Source organism: Musca autumnalis, unplaced genomic scaffold (genome assembly GCF_047663935.1).
Source record: "Musca autumnalis isolate F117 unplaced genomic scaffold, ASM4766393v1 scaffold_3, whole genome shotgun sequence".
NCBI lineage: Eukaryota > Metazoa > Arthropoda > Insecta > Diptera > Muscidae > Musca > Musca autumnalis.
In genome coordinates this window covers 50272292-50289415 of record NW_027411866.1, presented here as the reverse complement: position 1 = coordinate 50289415, position 17124 = coordinate 50272292, and the positions used below count along the sequence as shown (strand labels likewise).

At 34.9% G+C, this 17124-nt stretch overlaps 2 protein-coding genes across 3 annotated transcripts; one reads left to right on the top strand and one right to left on the bottom strand.

Annotated features, from left to right (window-relative positions):
• Nucleotides 1–9219: 9219 nt before the first annotated feature.
• LOC141398515 (uncharacterized) lies at nucleotides 9220–11691 on the top strand. 2 transcript variants are annotated; one of them, XM_073975837.1, is made up of 4 exons: nucleotides 9220–9552; nucleotides 9603–9749; nucleotides 9849–10226; nucleotides 10290–11691. In XM_073975837.1, exons 1-4 carry the CDS (start codon nucleotides 9304–9306, stop codon nucleotides 11556–11558), a joined length of 2043 nt encoding a protein of 680 aa, XP_073831938.1. In that variant the 5' UTR covers nucleotides 9220–9303; the 3' UTR covers nucleotides 11559–11691. The 2 variants fall into 2 exon arrangements, with proteins under 2 accessions (XP_073831938.1, XP_073831939.1); XM_073975838.1 differs by having other exon boundaries at nucleotides 9260–9552; nucleotides 9625–9749.
• Nucleotides 11692–14089: 2398 nt separating this feature from the next.
• LOC141398516 (uncharacterized) lies at nucleotides 14090–17062 on the bottom strand. The gene is made up of 4 exons (XM_073975839.1): nucleotides 17027–17062; nucleotides 15875–15975; nucleotides 15528–15812; nucleotides 14090–15289 (listed from the first exon to the last, which is right to left on the bottom strand). The coding sequence occupies exons 2-4, from the start codon at nucleotides 15893–15895 to the stop codon at nucleotides 14093–14095; spliced, it is 1503 nt and encodes a 500-aa protein (XP_073831940.1). The 5' UTR covers nucleotides 15896–15975; nucleotides 17027–17062; the 3' UTR covers nucleotides 14090–14092.
• Nucleotides 17063–17124: the final 62 nt, after the last annotated feature.

Here is a 17124-nt window from a genome sequence, read left to right as displayed (position 1 = left end):
GTTGGTTTACGGGCAAAATGCAGGTCGGACATGCCCTATTAATTCTTCTTTGCCTCATTTCTGCGGCCAAAGCTTCCGACACTGTAACGCAAGTTCCGTGGAACCACTCCTCGCAAGCTATCATCATAGCATGAAAATCAGGCTGCCTACATAGGCACCACAACCTAAACCACCAAACATGTAGAAATGTAATTAATATGAGAAATCGAAAAGAACAAAAAAATGAAAAAAGCTGCAAGAATCTAAAATTTTGTACTATTTTTTCCGATAACATAAAGGAAAAATTGTTATCGAAAAATGTGTACATTCTTGGAGCTTCTGGAACAGGCATAATAAATAAACAATTTACAATTTAATTAAACATGAAGCAAAAAACAATAAAAAGGCATATAAGAATATTAATTTTTTGGATTGTTATAATTTACATTAAAAACATGAAGCAAAAAACAATAAAAAGGCATATTAGAATATTAATTTGTTGGTTTGTTATAATTTACATGAAACAAAAAACAATAAAAAGGCATAGGATAGGCAAGGATATTCAAAGTGAAACATATTCAAAGTGAAAATTACAAATATAAAAATAGCCAAAAATTTCCAGGAAATACATTACGGCCACACATTGGGAAATGTAATAGAATCCTTCGAAGACATGAAGGTATTAGCTCTGAGGGTGTTAGGATCCAGGAACGGGTATATGATTGAGCAAAAACAGGAGCATTTGCATTTTCGAACACCCTCAATTGATTTCGTGGAGGGAAGTGTGTATCCACAACACAAACGCGGATTGTGCGAACCCACAATTGAAAAAGGTTTGCTATTTTTTCGAGGAAAGTCCGAAGAACAGAGAGAATGCGTCCTTGCCTTTGATGCACTGCTGGTGGATGGTATTAACATAAAGTCGCAATATATGTTTGTTTTCTTTGCATTGAAGGACATCTGGCAATTTGTATGTGGTACATGGGCGAGAGAGAGTTACTCAGGCGGAGATCTTCGTAGATGCCTGCAAATAATGTATGGTGTAGCTAACAGGCTAAATTTGCAAATTAGGATAGTTGTGCGCGATAATGCCCAATATCATTCGGAATTGCTTAGAGAAGTTGAAACTCCCACTGGGTATTATGACCTTGACCGGGAAATTACATGGACGATAGATCTGTACCATATATTTATATCCATAGTTCGTGCTTTAATACATGTAAGCATTACCAGTGACGGACTGGTCGTCAGTCGCCGTCATGTGCCTTTTGAAAGTTATCAATACGACAAAGCCTACGACTTTGATGGCTTTAAAATCATTCACTTTGAGGTGCTTTTTAATTCAGGTAAATATACCAATCTTTCAATTTTAATATTTTTTATTTAAATTTTTTATTGTTAAAACAGACATCGTTTCAGGACTGCTTACTAAAGAAGCAGAACAGATGCGACTACCAAAGAAATCGGGACCCTACGCTGGCACCGACGCGCCGATTCGTTCAAGGAATGATCAACTTTTGTGATTTATTAAAAAATATTGAACAATTTTCGAGGAGGATCAATTAATCCGCATAATTGCCGTAGACATATTTATAAGAAGACTTCAATACCAAAGTAATAGGTTGTTGGTTGGCCTGTAGTTGGTTGCCTGGCTGTTGGTTGGCTGGTTGTTGGTTGGCCTGTAGTTGGTTGGCTGGTTGTTGGTTGCCTGGCTGTTGGTTGTTGGTTGCCACGTTGTTGGTTGGCCTGTAGTTGGTTGCCTGGCTGGTTGCCAGGTTGTTGGTTGGCCTGTAGTTGTTCGTTGGCTGGTTGTTGGTTGCCTGGCTATTGGTTGGCCAGCAGTTGGTTGCCTGACTGTTGGTTGGCCTGTAGTTGGTTGCCTGACTGTTGGTTGGCTGGTTGTTGGTTGCCTGGCTGTTGGTTGCCAGGTTGTTGGTTGCCTGGCTGTTGGTTGGCCTGTAGTTGTTGGTTGCCTGGCTGTTGGTTGGTTGGCTGGTTGCCAGGTTGTTGGTTGGCCTGTAGTTGGTTGCCTGGCTGTTGGTTGGCTGGTTGTTGGTTGCCAGGTTGTTGGTTGGCCTGTAGTTGGTTGCCTGATTGATGGTTGCCTGGCTGTTGGTTGGCTGGTTGTTGGTTGGCCTGTAGTTGGTTGCCTGGCTGGTTGTTGGTTGCCAGGTTGTTGGTTGGTCTGTAGTTGGTTGGCTGGTTGTTGGTTGCCTGGCTATTGGTTGGCCTACAGTTAGTTGGCCTGTAGTTGGTTGCCTGGCTGGTTGTTGGTTGCCTGGCTGTTGGTTGGCCTGCAGTTGGTTGCCTGGCTGTTGGCCTGTAGTTGGTTGCCTTGCTGTTGGTTGGCCTGCAGTTGGTTGCCAGGTTGTTGGTTGGTCTGTAATTGTTGGTTGCCTGGCTGTTGGTTGGTTGGTTGCCAGGTTGTTGGTTGGCCTGTAGTTGGTTGCCTGGCTGTTGGTTGGCCTGTAGTTGTTGGTTGGCTGGTTGTTGGTTGCCTGGTTGTTGGTTGCCAGGTTGTTGGTTGGCCTGTAGTTGGTTGGCTGGTTGTTGGTTGCCAGGTTGTTGATTGGCTGGTTGTTGGTTGCCAGGTTGTTGGTTGGCCTGTAGTTGGTTGCCTGACTGTTGGTTGGCTGGTTGTTGGTTGCCTGGTTATTGGTTGGCCTGCAGTTGGTTGCCTGGTTGTTTGTTTGTTGTTTTGTTATTACGTACTCTGTGCAATTATGAAAGTGCATAGTGCTTCCGCCACCAGAAATAATGTTTTTACTGAAATTTTGAGAAAAATTAAGCAAGTAATTACTGTAAACAGTTAAGTTTTTTTTACTCTCTCACATCTATTTCTCTTGAGTGATTTCGATACATGTACATATAATATATATTTGCATACACAAATAAATGTTTTGTTATTTTTATGTATTTTTATGTTACACAATACTGATTATTAAGCATTTGAAATTTGATATTCAAAGTGAAACATATTCAAAGTGAAAATTACAAATATAAAAATGGCCAATAATTTCCAGGAAATACATTGCGGTCTCACATTGGGAAATGTAATAGAATCCTTCGAAGACATGAAGGTATTAGCTCTGAGGGTGTTAGGATCCAGGAACGGGTATATGATTGAGCAAAAACAGGAGCATTTGCATTTTCGAACACCCTCAATTGATTTCGTGGAGGGAAGTGTGTATCCACAACACAAACGCGGATTGTGCGAACCCACAATTGAAAAAGGTTTGCTATTTTTTCGAGGAAAGTCCGAAGAACAGAGAGAATGCGTCCTTGCCTTTGATGCACTGCTGGTGGATGGTGATAACATAAAGTCGCAATATATGTTTGTTTTCTTTGCATTGAAGGACATCTGGCAATTTGTAGGTGGTACATGGCGAGAGAGAGTTGTTGGTTGGCCTGTAGTTGGTTGTTGGTTGCCTGGTTGGCTGGTTGTTGGTTGCCTGGCTGTTGGTTGGCTGGTTGTTGGTTGCCAGGTTGTTGGTTGGCCTGTAGTTGTTGGTGGCTGGTTGTTGGTTGCCAGGTTGTTGGTTGGCCTGTAGTTGGTTGCCTGGCTGTTGGTTGGCTGGTTGTTGGTTGCCAGGTTGTTGGTTGGCTGGTTGTTGGTTGCCAGGTTGTTGGTTGGCCTGTAGTTGGTTGCCTGGTTGTTGGTTGGCTGGTTGTTGGTTGCCTGTATGTTGGTTGGCCTGCAGTTGGTTGCCTGGTTGTTTGACTGGTTGGTTTTGGTGGAGGTGGACTGATTGGTTGGTTTACGGGCAAAATGCAGGTCGGACATGCCCTATTAATTCCTCTTTGCCTCATTTCTGCGGCCAAAGCTTCCGACACTGTAACGCAAGTTCCGTGGAACCACTCGTCGCAAGCTATCATCATAGCATGAAAATCAGGCTGCCTACATAGGCACCACAACCTAAACCACCAAACATGTAGAAATGTAATTAATATGAGAAATCGAAAAGAACAAAAAAATGAAAAAAGCTGCAATAATCTAAAATTTTTTACTATTTTTTCCGATAACATAAAGGAAAAATTGTTATCGGAGTAAAAATGTGTACATTCTTGGAGCTTCTGGAACAGGCATAATAAATAAACAATTTACAATTTAATTAAACATGAAGTAAAAAACAATAAAAAGGCATATTAGAATATTAATTTGTTGGATTGTTATAATTTACATTAAAAACATGAAGCAAAAAAACAATAAAAAGGCATATTAGAATATTAATTTGTTGGTTTGTTATAATTTACATGAAACAAAAAAAAAGGCATATAATAGTACGTTTATATATAACCGGATTTAACAAACCAACTGGGTTTCAAATGTCAATTCCATTACATATACGTCAAACAAATCCTCATAAAGAAGGTTAACCCCGCAAAAAGCTCTAATATAAACAGCGTATTAGAATATTAATTTGTTGGTTTGTTATAATTTACATGAAACAAAAAACAATAAATAATGTGAATTTTGTGTTAAATATAAATATAAATGGTTAACGAGGGTTATTCGTGCATAAAATATGGATTAATGTGCGTATTAAAATGACAGATGAAATCGATAACACCACTACTACCTATATTTACGACTACACGATTTCAAATGTCAATTCCGTGCCCTGTTCATGAGAAAACTTTCATGAAACCTACCTATATTACACCTACATCGGTTGTAATGTTCAAATCAACATACACTGGGCAACATCTTGATGGACAAGGACATCTAGTATTTATCCAAAGCTCCACTCCACTTCCACTCCGAAATGATCCTCTTCCTTCCTCTCCTCCACTTCCTCCTGTCATCCTCCTGAGATGATGGTTGCAGATGCACGCCTATATCCATCCACTCCTGCCAATCCTGAGATGCTCGTCCAGCTACATACATACATGTCTTTATACATAATATTTATATAATTTAGTATTGGATCAAATCTATATATATAAAAATGGTGTAAAAAATGTATAGTAATTCATAAAATGAGAACGGCTAGGCCGATTTCTGTAAAATTTTTTGTCAGTTATTCGTATTATCGAGGAGAAGGTCTTTACGGAAGAAAATTTTGGAAAATCTCTCTGGAAAAGTCGGAAAATTGGAAAAATCGAAAATTGAGTTTTTGTATGAAATTTTATTACTTAATAGCGAGACGAAGTTCGCCGGGTCCGCTAGTAAAATATAATTATAATACATACCAAATGTAATAATAAATATTAAATCATATATAATTATAGATAACAATAATGATAACGACGATTGGATCCTGCATCAAGAAAGCTTCTATAATATTGTATATAAGAAGTACTTACTTATTTTGATCGTTACATCCTTCATTATTTTCATTCTTCTTTCGTTTTGCACGAGAGGAGGAGCTAAAATAAAGATAAATAATTAATTATAATAAAATATATTGTATAACACTATGCAACACTGAAAATGAAAACAACGTCTAGTATTCATTTTTTGAAAGTACATATTTAGACTACAAAATAGTAGGTTTTGTCCTGTCAGATCCAGTTCGGATTTTATGGCCTCATCTAAACCGGGCTAAATCTACACTTTTTTGGACTTATCAGGCCTTTATCTCAGAAACGAATAGGAATTTGGGCTTGCTGTCTTTAGCAGCCCTAAACTGTAGCCCTAAACTAGTAGAACTTAACTTTTAAAAAAAAAATCAAAATCTATAAAATATAGAAAATTTTACATAATTGCTGAAATTCTGGTCAGTATCGGCTAAACTATTGGGAGTTGAACCAAGTTACATTTTGCAAAAATCTTCCAAATAATGTTCTCAACAATTCTTTAGAACAATCTGAAACTCTAAAATGCTTACTTCATGTTGTTTCAGCGGTATTTTGCATCATATCTTTTACAATACTTATTTAAAACACAGTTCACACCAACAGTTTATTCTCGCATTTCGGATTTCACCACATTATTGACTTCTTTATTAAATCGTCGTTGAGAAATATACTGAAAACAACGTGATAGAGGCATTTTACAACAATGACATGTTCTGAAGAATTGTGTACTACATTCCAGCGAATATTTTTCCGACAGAAAACATAAAGAAAAAACTAACGCTTTTGGAGATATGGTGCGAAATGTATACAAATTATGAGGCAATAAATGTTGTTTTTCGAGTTCACTATTTCTCCAAGTATTTCATTCTTGTCCTTATCTTTAAATTTGCCTCAGAGGTCTGAAGAAGATTCGCATTGGCTTCAGAGATATAAAATTTGAGGCAATAAATGTTGTTTTTCGAGTTCACTATTTCTCCAAGCATTTTATTCTTGTCCTTATCTTTAAATTTGCCTCAGAGGTCTGAAGAAGATTCGCATTGGCTTCAGAGATATAACCCCGAATAGCTTAAAGAAATCAATATTTAACCATGTTTAGATGGGGCCATAAAATCCAAGCTGGATCTGACACAACAAAACCCAACTAGGGTTTTTGTCGTGTGGGTCTGTACTTTCAAAAAATCCACAGTTCAAATTGCAAGATTACCTTAAAGATGTTGCACAGTGTAAGTAAACAGCTAATATCGAAAAAAATGAAAGTGGAAGAAAAAATACAGTTTTAAGATCTCGGTACATAAGCGGCTTTTTTGTTTAAATTATTTATGGTAAAATTCTTAAAAGCAACATAGTTCGAATAAGCAAAAAGACATGCCTTATGCATCGAGTCCTTTTAAAAAACAAAGAAGTTTGGTATTTTTCTTTTGTTTTTATTTTCTTCTCGACATTGGGATAACCGACTAGTGTCTATCAGACCGGTGGTTTTAAATGTATTTAAATGAATTGCCTATTTGCTCAGAAGCTCCACAAAGATTGTTATTATTTGTAATAATTCTAAAAATTTTAGACATAAACAGTAATCTAATTAAAGAACTATAATTTACTTAGGTATATTCGATAATACCTTTTTATTGCCTTTATACTGCGATTTATCATTATAGTATATTTGAGCGGGAATTCCCGGGATTGAAAAATATTTCCCGATTTCCCGGAAATTGAAAAAGTCCGGGAAAAGAAAAACTCTAGTTTTTTGTAGAACAAAGTTGTCGATTTTCCGTTTTCCAACTGGTGGTCAGGACAGAAAATTGGCTGTGGAATCTTCCCTATACAAACCTCGTCAAACTGAATACATGTAATTAAAGACAGAGTCCCAGAGAACATTTCCTCATACCAGGAATGTTCAATTTCAGATTTTTGTAGAACAAAGTTGTCGATTTTCCGTTTTCCAACTGGTGGTCAGGACAGAAAATTGGCTGTGGAATCTTCCCTATACAAACCTCGTCCAAACTGAATACATGGAATTAAAGACAGAGTCCCAGAGAACATGTTCAATTTCAGTTTTTTGTAGAACAAAGTTGTCGATTTTCTGGTTTGCAAGTGGTGGTCAGGACAAAAAATTGGCTGTGGAATCTTCCCTATACAAACCTCGTCCAAACTGAATACAGGGAATTAAAGACAGAGTCCCAGAGAACATTTCCTCATACCAGGAATGTTCAATTTCAGTTTTTTGTAGAACAAAGTTTCCAATTTTCCGTTTTCCAACTGGAGGTCGGGACAGAAAATTGGCTGTGGAATCTTCCCTATACAAACCTCGTCCAAACTGAATACATGGCATTGAAGACAGAGTCCCAGAGAACATTTCCTCATACCAGGAATGTTCAATTTCAGTTTTTTTTAGAACAAAGTTGTCGATTTTCCGTTTTCCAACTGGTGGTCAGACAGAAAATTGGCTGTGGAATCTTCCCTATACAAACCTCGTCCAAACTGAATACATGGAATTAAAGATAGAGTCCCAGAGAACATTTCCTCATACTAGGAATGTTCAATTTCAGTTTTTGTAGAACAAAGTATCCAATTTTCTGGTTTGCAAGTGGTGGTCAAAATTTGCGCCAAATTCTTCTTCACCATTTACTTCGCGTTGTTAATATATTCTTATGGGTACTTTACACAGTATGTTTTTTACATATGAGTTGTCACTTCTCCAATACATAATGTATATGCAAAGTGACAACTCATATGTAAAAAACATATCGTGTAAAGTACCCATTATTGATAAGGGTGATATATGTACATCTTATGACTGACGACAAATCAATGCATTTTCTTCTATTCTTTTATTCTGTACCTTTTTTTATAAAAATAATGACATACATACATACATATATTTATAAAATGGAAATAATAGTGCGTTTTCATTTATACGGTTTTAATAAACCTACTGGGTTTCAAATGTTAATTCCATAGTCGATGGTCAGACTAGCACGATTTCAACATGGCGACGTCAAGTTTATAGGCGAGGGGTATGAAGTAGTGAAACCCATGTACATGGTTTTCTGTGTTTGTTATGTTGCCTCTTCTTGTTTTTCGTAGCAAGATTTTTTCTTCCATTTTCTTTCATTTTTATTTTCTCAAGCAATCGTTAACAACAAAACAAACATAAATATATTTAACAAAAACATTTTGTTAATGAAATAGTGAAAATTTAACTATTAATATTAATTCAATTATTAATGTTAATTATTTTGTGTTGTTTTTTGGTTTATTTATGTCTTTTTTTGTTTTTATTAGTATGAGAAACAAAACAAACGCGAATGGTAAAATAAAGAGGACACGCAAAGATCTTAAATTTCACGTTAACGTGTGTGGACATTAACGAAATTTGAAAAGAAACTTTAACGAAATTGGTTTCATGAAACCTTGCTAATCTGACCATCGACATAGCGCAAACGTCAAATAAATCCTCATAAAGGATGTTAACCCGAAAAAAACACCAATGCAAACGCCGTTTAAATTGGCAAAAGTGTTTTGAGTACGTTTAAATTTACAAAAACCACTCGATTTCAGGCCGAAACCTATAGCTCTGCGTGTTGCGTGTGCGTAAAAAAATACAAAAACAAAATACATGTATTTGTTGTTGTTTTCAATTTGAAATACATACATGTATTTTGTTTTTGTATTTTTTACGCACACGCAACACGCAGAGCTATAGGTTTCGCCCTCAAATGTGAACTTAATACTATATTTACATTTGCGAAATCCACTCGATTTCAACTGTCAATCTTAAACGTCAAATGAAATCCAATGGATTTCAGATGACCAAGCACAAAAGTAATTTCTCAAAACAAGGCTGATGATGCATTTAAAGTTTGAATTTTAAACAGTCAGATACATACGTTTTTATAACCTAACGGTTGTTGGCTCGCTCAGCTGAACATTAAATCAATCAGCTGTTAGGAAAATAGTTTTTAGGGTAGACGTACATAAATCGTCACGGTGTTAAAGTTAATTGTATATCAAACAACTGGAAATATGAGAAATTTGTCGAAATATGGAGAAATTTATATATCGTTTTCAATCAGCGAAAAACCATATATCCTGCTGTCGTGTATACAATGTAATCATCGTTATGAAAACATGGACGAGTTCTTAAGTCACACACAAAATTTACATTTAAACAATGAGTACGACGATTATGCATTTTGTCCACAGAATGCTGGGAAAGTATTTCAAAATGACAAGAGTGGGAGCTCCTCACCAAGCACAATAAAAATCGAGAAGGTTTGTATGAAGATATACCCAGCATGGTTATCAATTTCATTTCATTTTAGGATCCACTTGATAATACCACAGGCGATTTTTGTTCAGAGTTACATGTACAAATTTTACATGGGACCAAAGAGGACACATCAAAAATGGAAATACAAGATGCCCACGATGATGAAGATAATAATACGGAATCCAATGATTACCATGAGGTAACACATCAGTATTTCTTGCGAACACTCCAGCAGGAGTTCTCGAAAGAGAAATATGTACATAGATCAGCAGATTTTCATAAACATTTTGTATTTTAGATTGATAACGATACTGACGAAGATCGAGATTTCAATTTTACTGAAGAAGATATCGGCAATGACTTAAAGAGTTTATATGAAAACCATGAATTCGTTTCATCAATTATTGAAGCATACAAACAACAAGAACCACTATGGAATAAAAATAAAATTTCTTCAAACATTTCCGAAGGATATGAGATAATACGTAAACTAATCAATAAAAAATATAACATAAATACTAACGTAAAATACATTAAGTTACTTATAAACCGTTTACGAGCCAGTTTTATATATCATTATCGCAGAGAACAAGGCAAGATAAATGGCGTAGCAACAACTTTGTGGTATTATGATCAGTTAACATTTCTAATTCCTTATATACGCGTTCATACGCAGGTGAATATAACCAAGATTAAATTTTTTTAATATTAATTATTTATCATTTTTTAATTTATGTAGACAACAATTTCCTGTAATCGACTAAGCGAAGAGCAGTTTCTCACATTAATAAAACTTATCAAGAAAAATGAATGCCTTTGGAATGAAGAAAATATTTATCATACATCTGCTGAGTACAAACAAGAAGCGCTACAGAGTATGGTGACAGAATTCAGCGGTATTCATCAAATGGAGAACTTAACAGTACAAGTTATGAAAGGTCTTGTCGATGATCTCAAAAAAATGGCTATGAAACAAAAACAAGTAATAAAAATCGAACAATCTTTGGACAATTTTAGCAGTATATCAAATTGTTATTCTTATAAAGATTTGCGATTTTTAATGCCACATGTTGGGCCTTTTACATGTAGCCATTGTAGGCAATCCTTTTCCGATATATATGTTTTCAAATTTCATGTATCAAAACATGAGGGTACAAAGCCCTTCAAATGCATGGTGTGTCAAAAGGAAATATCACTTAAAAAGGAGTTTGTTTATCACTTGAGACGTCACACAAAAGAATGTCCTTTTAAATGCGATTGTTGTGATAAATCCTTCCCCAGCAGAAAGGAATGGCGTCGACATGTTATTAAACACGGCCCAAAGCCATTTGTCTGTGAACAATGTGCAGATAGTTTTTACACCCAGCATCAATTGAACAACCATATGAAAAACCATGCCAACATAAGAGATCATGTGTGTTCCAGTTGTGGTAAAGGGTTTACACATCGTGGTTTGCTACGACAACATCTGCAAACACACAACAAAACTCAGTGTACATGTACTCTTTGCAATAAGGTATATACAAACCCAAGAAGTTTCCGAAGACATTTTGTTCGAGTCCATGAACTACATCAGGAGTCATCTCTTCATGCCACAAACAGTTGCAAAATATGCTTAATAACATTTTCCACAATTCAAGAAGCTAAACAACACCGTAAAGAGCATAAGCAAAGCCTATTAGCTAAACGCAAACATGTCTGTGATATTTGTGGTCAGGAATTCGCCTACCCTAGAAATTTAGCGGATCATAAGAAAATTCATTCGAATGTCCGGGATCAAGTTTGTGATACATGCGGTAAAGCTTTTACCAGTACGAATATTTTGAATCAACATAAAAAAGTTCACAATGGACAGAAGTTTGCGTGTTCAGTTTGTGGAAAGGATTATTCACATTATCGAGGACTTTGTCGTCACATCACGAAAGCTCATGGAACGAACGTAAAGGAATTTTGTAGCGTAATTGAAAAGGAAGGAGGGGAGCATATAGTAATAAAAAATAATGAGTAATTGTCAAAACATTGTATGAAATAATGCAATACCTATAGTGCAACAGATATGTATGTGCAATTTCACAAGCTAAGTCAAAACTAATTTATTTATGTATACCATCACAATAAATTGGAAAATCTGATCTCAAAAATTATTTCCTGTTGTACGAATGAATTATTTATTTATTATACATATTAACTTGTAGTAAATACAATGTTAATAAGATATAGCATTGGCTACAATGGCCATCAGCTAATACTTATAATACTATAGATTCACAGAATATAACTAATTTAAATTATATAATTAGACGAGAGTTTAATAGTTGGTGACTTAAGGACATCGATTCCAGTGTTGTTGAGACATAGTTGGTGCAAATTAGAAAATGTTCAACAGTACCGATATTTCCGCACTTCGGACATTTATTGTCGAGTTCTTTGTTTAGAAGATGTTGATGTGTGAAGATGGTGTGACCCATACGTAGACGGGAAAAATACGTATTTTTCTTTTATCCACATCGGTGGGATATTTAGGTTTAATGCTTGAAGGATTTGTGTTATTTTAATCGAAACGACTGAAATCCATATTGTTTTGCTTGGCTTTTAAAGCTAATTCAGTGTTAATGTAAGTTTCCAAAACCAATGTTTCAATGAGCGTATCACATTCTAACGGTGCTGTACATGCAAATTTTGCATGCATTGTCGGCATATAAGTTTCCTGCTATTTTCTGGCAACGCAACTACAGTTGAGTTGCTATTCATAATCGAACCCCAAAACAGTTGTATGGTGTTCTGGTCAGTTAAAAGGTCCCGAATTTTATTGATAGATGTCTAAGCACTACTGGAGATGTTGGAAACAGCTTTGAGGACTGATAAACTGCCCGAGAAAATTATGGTTTTTATGGTTTCTGCTAATAATTACTAAAATAACTTTTATTTTATTTAAATATGAAAAAGGCCATGCACAAACTACTTTGAAAAAATTTTGTTCTTTTTTTTTTTGAAAAATTATATACGAACGAAGTGCCGCACACTAAAACACAGCTTATAGAGGCAACAACATTTATTACAACATTTTTTAGTATGCGTGGTTTTTTGTTAAATTTGAAAAATAATAAAACTCTAATAAACATTTCCTTTTTTGATTTTAAAAACAAAAATTTGGAAAAGCTTCTCCTTTTTGAATTTGAGTTTTTAGCGATCCCAAACATTTTTGCAAGAATTCTACTTTCTGCGAGAAATTACGCAATGAGTGGAATGATATGGAAACATTCAAATTTAAAATATAACGAATTTTCATTCATGCTTTTCAAAATATTCAATCAAATGTGAAAATATATTAGATTTTTTAGATAAAGACAAAACAACAGTTTGAAATATTAATTGATAAATTGAATGCAAATCCAATGTGCACATATGTTGCATCTATTCCATCGATACAGCCGACTACACGTTTGTGAATAAAAATGATTTTTATTTTGTCTTTTTCATCCTCCGTCAACTTTGAAACAATTCAATTTTGGCACAATTTGCCCCCTATCAAGTGGACAACTTCCTTCAATACGTTCGACAATGTAGATTGAGCCATGCAATTGTAATCATTGCCATGGGACTTGTGAAAACTTCCCTCCGCAAAAAATCTCAACGCAGCATACACTTTTGAAAGTCATCCTTTAACGTTTCCACAACGTAAACTACGGCATCCTATGGCAAACGAAAATACGCCTTACACCTAAAATAATTTGCTGATATACATATCTTTCAAAATGAGCATCAACTAACAGTGCAAATGGTAATTCCAATGGATTCGACTTGTCCCTTAAATTTGTTTTAATATATGCAATGTCCTGTACATTTTCTTCACCAACAAAAAAATCCTCTGAACTTATCATTTTAAAATAGCTTTTGGTGGTGAATTTTGTGTTTTGGATTAAAAATAGAGTTCACAAGTTTGAAAAAAAAAACACACTGATCGCCAGCACGTTTATCGACCACCCAGTTGGGTTGACATCAATAATACAGCATTTCATCTCAGTCACGCTGTCAATTGACAATGCAACTCAAGTTTAGTGGTGATGCATAATCGACCCCTAAGTTTCACATTCAAAGTTAATGGAAAAAAGGTTGCCCTTAAAATTGAATGGTCACTTTTCACTTAAAGTTAACCAGTACGCTATTAATCTGTTCGTAAAATCCAAACTTTAACAAAAGAACACTTATAATAATGGGGGTATGAGTCACGACATTGTCTATATGGGTATCGAATGATAATTTAACATCTATCAAAACATCCAGGCATTTCATACTATGAACAATGCCTATACTCTGATTGCTAAAAGTCAATAAAAAGTCAGATCAAGAATCAGCTTACTAAGTTGTTATTCCCTCCCTATAACGAGCGTTCTTTTAAGACGAAAAGGTAACCTACTACATTTTACTTAAATGAAAAATATAATTCTAAATATTTTTTTTTTTTTTTATTTAAACAAATGTATTTACATGTTTTGTTACTATCTATTAACTTATAATATTAAATTGTTGTTATATTAATTTTTATTTCTTTATATGTATTCTCATATGTTGGTTTAAACTTTTTCTAGCTTTAAATTGTACACCACAAACTTTACACGCAATAGATCCACTTAAATTTGATGTTGATGGTTCTACCATTTGCTTTGAACTTGTTGGGCTATTTACTGCTGTTTTAACCTTTGTAATAAACACAACATTAGATGCGGAACTCGACTTTTCCTTTCGAATTCTTTGCGCCCCATGAATTCTGTTAGCTTCATTGGAAATAATTTTATATTCACTGTGGCTAAGCATGTGTTTCTTTAAATCGTTTGAACTGACAAATCTTCTATCGCATATTTTACACTCTATACTAAGATCCTGTACATGTTTCTTAACATGGAAAACGTACGAGTTCAACGAACGAAATTGCGATTGACATGTAGAACAGGTAAACGGTAGTTCACCTCCATGAATACCGAATTTATGAATTTTCAATGTAAAAGGGCACTTGATTTCTAAGTCGCAATCGGGACATTTGAATGGGCCAACATGTTTCGAAAGGAAACTCATTTTATCATAAAGCACATCCGCAACATATTCCATCTTTGTGCTTTTCATGCGCCGTTGTTTCTCTTTTTGGTAATAATTGTGTATGCACCTTAAATATTTCTTTAAGGCACTTTGGCTTACTTTCAGATTCAATTGAACTTCCAAGTTCCATATCATGTTCTCTAGAGATTCGTGACGCGGATTAGTACAGCAATACTCAGCCAAATTAGTGTTCCATAGATAGGGATATTGTTTATAAATGTCAATTATGATAATAATCTCTTCTTGGGACAAAATGGAGGAATGATCATCTATTTGAAATATGTTGGCTTCGTTGGGTCTATCTAGAAAATCGAGATACTCAAAATACCAATGGGGTTTGCTATATTTTGTAGTTTTACTATCCGTGAGACACATAAGATATTCCTTGTACTGCTGATAGAAATACTCAAGAATATTTGCAACATCTTCCGAAGACAAATTTAAATGGCATTTGTTATTGATATCGTTTGTCAACTTATTCCAATCACTCTCTTGTAGTGTTTTTAAACCATTGTCATCGGCGTGACCCCTTAGACCTTTGTCCTGCAAATGTTTTTTATATGACGTTATCAAAGCAATTACATTTGTCCGGGATTCCATAAAGCTGGATACAAATGGGGGTACAGATTCATCTACACATGTTTTCTAAAATATATAACGTTTAATTATTACACTGATTATTCAATCACCTTGTAAGGACTTTGTAAAATCGGATTAAGACGGGTTTACACGCGTCCTCCCCATTCTTCTAAATTTTTACCACAGGTAGACAGGTAGGTATTTTTGTCCTGAACACAACAAATATGTTTTTGAAGTCCACACTTCCCGATAAGAATCGGGAGGTCGCGTGTAAATCAGTCTTGTCACAATCTTTCTAACTCACCATTTCATCTTCTTCTGTATCACATTCTTCTTCTTCAACAATTTCGTAAACCTCCAACATTTCATCATTTCCTTCCTCAGCTTCATCGGTACTACTACCGTCAACGACCTGTGCTTCCGTATCAGTTTCTACTTTTAGATGTCCAGTACATTCATCTAGTATTTTATCTGTTTCATTAATTATTGTCGGTTTGTCCTGCACGCTACTCTCCTCTATTTCTCTCATTGAACTATCTTCAAATTCTATATCTATTATGGGTTCGTTTTTCACGACAACCGCTGGATCCTAAAAGGCATTAAAAATTGTTAGAACTCAAGGCATCATCTTTAAATGTACTTACTACTTACATCAAGTATAGTAAAACCCATGATGGTGGTGGGGTCATTTTCGGACTTCACAATGGTTGGAACTGTTGTTGGTTGGTCAGCAACAATTTGCTTACAATAATCTTCAATATGAAATATGAAAGATTCCAAAAGTAGGAATATGTCAGAACATTGATGGCATTTTAAAATGTATGGGGTTTTATTGGAGTGAGCTGGTGATTTATATATTTCACCACATATTAAATAATCGGCATATTTATCCATTTTTTCACAAAATAAGAGGTAATTTACACGAGGAAACAATGTTTCCTCTAAAACGTGTGTTCCGTTTTGATTCTCATTCGTAATTGCATTTTCAGGGTTGCGCTGTTTAACAAGCGTACCTTTTGAACGGTAGACGTACGTTTTTACATAAAGTTACCAAAAATGATTATCTACCTATTGTACATGAATATTCAAAAAACAATTCTTTGGAAAACTACAAAAACAGGTAAAAAGAAAGGGCTAATAATATAAATAACCATTCATGAACAATTCCGTAAAAAGTATGACACATGAGGGTAAAAATACCTGTATTACCTGTCGTAAATTGTTAAAAAATGGGTATCAATTCATGAAGTAGTGAAATACCTTACTATAACAATTACAAGAAACATTTTTTACAACACAAAATAAATAAATTATTATGAAATTATTATTTAGTCTTATGCCAGACTATGAAAATTTTCATGTACGTGAAAATTAGTTTATAGGCAAGAGGTGTGAAGGGGGTGAAACTCTGTACACAAGGTTCTGTAATCTGAAATTATTCTTTGTGTTTAAATTCATAACTCTCAAACCAATGCAAATCAATGAAAATATCAAAATTTTCATATGATTTCATATATGTGTGTAGACGTCAATGAAAATTTGGAAGAAAATGGCAAAACGCTTTCAATGAAAATTTTCATAGTCTGGCATAAGACTTAGTTCTTGCACGTATCCATCCAAAAGTGCCTTTTGTAAGTTTTTGTACAATCATTTCTACATTTGTTCCCAACACTGACCAATTTTGCGAATGAGAATCAAAACGGAACACACGTTTTAGAGGAAACAAGGAAACATTGTTTCCTCGTGTAAATTACCTCTAAAATAAAATAGTTTTGTTTTGCTTGTGGAACCTGCTCTTTTTACTTTGTTTACGTGATGTGACAAGTAATAGAGTTGTGATGTCTGAATGATGACCGAACTAGTTCAAAGGAACGATTCATTTAAAAAAACGTTCGGAACGA